The 4,601-nt window shown below is 38.3% G+C and overlaps 1 protein-coding gene across 1 annotated transcript; it reads left to right on the top strand.

Moving 5' to 3' along the window:
• Nucleotides 1-524: 524 nt before the first annotated feature.
• On the top strand, nt 525-4,038 carry LOC124479465 (the record flags this gene model as incomplete). Its single annotated transcript, XM_047038215.1, has 8 exons — nt 525-588; nt 904-1,007; nt 1,104-1,282; nt 1,408-1,501; nt 2,274-2,442; nt 2,551-2,672; nt 3,591-3,858; nt 4,028-4,038. Coding segments are annotated over 8 exons (1,011 nt in total), but the record flags the coding sequence as incomplete, so codon positions are not given.
• Between the last annotated feature and the right edge of the window lie 563 nt (nt 4,039-4,601).

The raw sequence follows: 4,601 nt of genomic DNA, 5'->3' as shown, positions 1-4,601 counted from the left end.
GACATTCTAGCCTCTGTTTCTCTGTCAGTAAGTCCTAGACTCACCCTGACACTTGTGTGAAAAACATTTAGTGTTACCTTTCCAATGATGTCAGGAACACCCTAGTGTCAAAGTATATGGGAGCTGTACCACTTAATTTGGGTATGATGTTTACGCCAAAAAGCATAGAATTTCATGTGTTTCTTTACCATTAACTAACTTAAGTATTAGTTACAAAAGAAATAACCTTTTTTTTTTTAGTTCATAGTGCATTTATGTTTACAGATAAGCCTACAACTTTTGATTTTTATGATGTATTAGAAAATGTACACTTTTTTAATGAACATTAACAAGTGCCATTAACAAAAGTAGGCTACTGTTTATTCTTAGTGCATAATGACTAACAAAACTTATTAATATTTGTTTTATGCTCTTAACATTACTTTTCAGTTAAGGGCAAATTTGGCTTAGCCATAACTGCAGCTCTCCAAGTCTTTGATGACACCGACACCAATGTGGAAGAGGACATCTTCCATGAATTGATCGAAGGCAGTCCACATTTATGCCTTACTGTAAGATCTCCGGAAAATATTGCTGGTTTGTTTGAGGGTAAGTCTACACCATCTAATTAGTAAAGGGCAGCACAGCACTGGGCCTTGAAAGTTGCAATGATGTAGCTGCCTATGGATGGTTCAGAAAGCTCTGATTCCATCAGAAATATCTTAATCTGCCTTTCCGAAGCTGAACGGAGGTATTAAGTAATGTGTGTGAGTAATTAATGACATTTTAAATTTTTTGTTGAACTAACCCTTTCATTTTTATTTGTGATGGAAAATGATTGCTTCAGAACATTCTGATTTTTGTTTTTGGATTTAATGCCTTTAGAGAAAACATTAAAATGATGTATTGCTTTTTTCTGTCAAGAGTTTTCACCTACAAGAACCTCAACCCCCAGCACATGCACTGACACACTTTCACTCTCTTCAACTGACCATGACGAGACCCAGAGTGCAGTGGAAAATCAAACGGCAATGGGCAGCATAGACGCTGAAAAGGCAAAACGGGTATGTATGCATGTTTTTCCTTATGGTTAACTTTTCCCTATAATTTCACCATTTCATTAGTCTTCATGTGTTCCCCTGTATTGTGGGCTATGTTTAATCAGACTGTCCAAGATGCACTGGGAAAAAAAATCAGGTGGTGAGGAAGTGCTTAAAGAATACCAGACAGCAAAAACTTTAAAGCACAGCACCAGACGTCAGCTTGTTAATATTGTTGTCAGTCACATGACAGAAATTCATGGGTAAGACTTTAAAGCACAGATGCAATAAAAACACACAGCTGTCGATGTAGAAAACAAGACTGTTGACCATTAACTATATGTATATGTATATATATATATAATTAAAAAACATTTTTACATCGCAGGAGGATCCCCACCCGCAAACAGCGGGAAACCTATGCTTTGGGCATTATTTCTCTCTTTCCTAGCCTGAAAGACCCATTTTCAGCAAAGGGCTATGTAAGAATCGTTTGTATTGATGTACTTGAGACATAATCTACTGTGTGTGTTATATGCTCCTTTTTTGTGGCATGTAATAGAAGTTTCTATTATAAATGTTATGCAACATAATGACAATTTGTTCACATTTTACATTATTCTCTTGTCTTTTTTGACAGGAGCATTTCTACGATCCGGAAAAGGGAACAGGGTTCATCTCCTGGCGCCTTAAAACGTTGTCGAGGAAAAACCCAAAACGTGTTAGCTTAGAGATGACTGAAAGTGGAGGACCAAGTCGACGAAGGAGGATAGATGATGTCCAACAACTTGAAGAAGATGCATGCAGAGAGGCAATTTCTTTCCTTGTCCACACAGCTGATGAAACTGAAGTAATGCAGAAGATGAAGGAAACTTTTAAGCATCGACAAGAACTTGTCCATAATCCTGACCGATCAGCTGACGTCCTTGATGTGTTCCCAAGATATTTGGATGTAAAAGGATTGGTAAATAAAACTTTTATTCCACTTTTCAAAGATTGTTTAAGTGTATTTTAGTTATGCCTGCTTTTGGTTACTCTAACATAATTGCTACTTTGAGTCATTTGTTCATATATTTATCACTCTGGCTCGTACATGCCTTTCAGACATAGTGATAGACTGAGAAATCATGAATGTGTGTTTACTTGAATTCTTTTAAAGTCTATCAACATGCACACTATCCATTTTGGTGGTAAAGGATTAAAAAAAGTCCCAAGTAACCTCTTAGAAATCTTGTTAATATGCTTTATCATCAGATAAATCAGGACTTTGCTCTGCTGTTCAATGCTGAAACATCCAACAAGTTTCTTAAGAGGTGGGAGACTGCATTCAAGCAAAAGATCATCAATGAAGCCAAGTCTCTTACTTCAACGGCAGAAATTCGGTGTCTTCTCAATGCAGCTGGTGGACAAGGATCGGAAAATGGTTGGCATGATTTGTGAGGATGTTATAATTTAATATTTGCTTTGGTTTCTTGCTTTTGTGAGCACTAAGTCTTTTTTATTTATTTATCTCCCCCATCTACTCATTCAGATTGGGACAGTGACATGTCATCTGTCCTGCTGCTGTTGCATCTCCTGCCTCCTCCTCCAGGGAGGAAGAAGACCAAGATCAGTCCAACAGAGGCTGTTGACAGACTTGTGAATTTTCATAAGGTAAAACTCACAATGCTGTTGCAAAGATTTGGGTTATAAACCCTAAAATGCAGTGGTTTTCATTAATTGTCCTTGGGACTGAAGCCTCTACACATTTTCCCTCTGACCTGACACGCATAAGGATAGGATGGCTCACCCAAAAATGTCACCCTCAGGTTGTTCCAAACCTGTATACATTTTTCTACTGCTGAACATATATTTTGAAGAATGTTTGTAAATTAGCTGCTTTAGGCAGCCAGTGACTGTCATTCTACTTTTCTTTTCCTATTGTGGAAGTCAATGGCTGCCCAAAGTGGCCTGTTTACAAACTCTCTTCAAAATATCTTCCTTTGTGTTCAGCAGTACAAAGAAATGTATACAGGTTTGAAACAAACTGTGTGTAAATGACATCATTTTCATTTGAGTGAACTAACCCTTCAGTCTAGTTCATGTAGGTCTTACCTAATGAGCCGAAGATCTGAAACGGGTTAGTTGAATAAGTGAGACATTCAACATGTGCAGAGCCGTGGGTTACGACCAGGATTGAAAATTGCTGGCATGTGACTGTTTAAATGTACCTTTTAGAATTTCTAACTGATTGCTTGCATTATATTGACCTACAGCTCTCGAATTTCCATGTACAACTCTTTGTTCTAATGAAGCAAGTCAGTCACATAGCTTGGTTTGGCTGAGGGTGAATCAGCAAAAAAATCTGGTGGTGGGGGGGGGGTTCCTTTAATGGTTATCCTTTCATTTTAATACACAAAGCAACTGGGTTTGTCAGGCACATAATGGGTTAAGGTGTGTCATATATTTTATTGATTAATTATATTTTAGTTCATTTGAATGTGAGGAAGTTAACAGTAGCAGGTTTAATGCATGTATCATTTCACATTGTAATTCGTTTTTTTCCTGTTTTGTTTAATCTATTTTTTTCAGTCCTGCAACAGTATTGAAGGCCATCTCAGTGGGAGGGAGGGCCACCAGCCATTTCTACTGGGATCAGGAAGGATCAAAGGCAGGATCGACCACTTTTATGTTGTTGTGGACAAGCGCCTTATCCCTTGCTCTGGAAGCAGCTCCTTAAGTGCCTTTGATGAACTTTTCAAAGTTCACTATGTCTTCAACTTGTCCTACGAGGAAGCACTGGTCAACTTCTTTACCTTCCTGCAGACCACAGTTTACAACATAGACGTTGGACTTTCAAGTGAGTCTCCCAGAGTAAGGGAACTGCGTGCAAAGCTTTTAAATTAGTTTAAATGTTAAAGTGTTTCCTCTGTAAAAGTTTGCATGCAAACAGCCACTCATTGATAGCTCATTTAAGAGTCGCACACAGTTTCTATCCTTCGCTTAAGTTTAAGTTGTTGTGTGCGCAGAGTGGCTGTAGTCGACAGTTTTGCTCAAATTCTGGGTTTCGAAAGCATTTGAAACGTTTTCATGCTGATGGCAGTCCTGCTTTTGATTTGTCATCAGGTGAACAGTCATCTCAAAATGTTTATAATGATCAGCCAGGTTCTTTGTTTGTTGGAGAAAGTGATCCCCAAGTTGCTCTCACTGAGAATGACAGCTTTTCCAGGAGAGAGACGGCAGATGTATGTGCCTCAATTGTAGCCAAATTACAGTGCAGTGGAGTAGCCAATAGCTTAGTATCATCAGTTGTTTCAGACCTTGAGGACCTCACTACGGAAATGCATACCCAAACTCGTCAAGATGTGATTTCTGTCATTCCTTCTAATAACCCTGTCAGATCAGCTGTCGAAGAAAGTTTAGCTCATTTTGAGAGTCCCTTTTCCATGTTTAACACCAAAACAAAAATAACTAATTATTTCAATGACAAATGGGGTGTTGTGGAACCAGTTGAAATTGTGCTTGGCATGAGATATGATATGAGGAGAAACAAAAAAACTGGATGTTATGATCAGGTCCCAGTAAAAGATACATATGTGTATG

The sequence above is a fragment of the Hypomesus transpacificus genome, chromosome 17 (assembly GCF_021917145.1).
Source record: "Hypomesus transpacificus isolate Combined female chromosome 17, fHypTra1, whole genome shotgun sequence".
Lineage (NCBI taxonomy): Eukaryota > Metazoa > Chordata > Actinopteri > Osmeriformes > Osmeridae > Hypomesus > Hypomesus transpacificus.
This window is presented reverse-complemented; position numbering and strand designations above follow the sequence as displayed.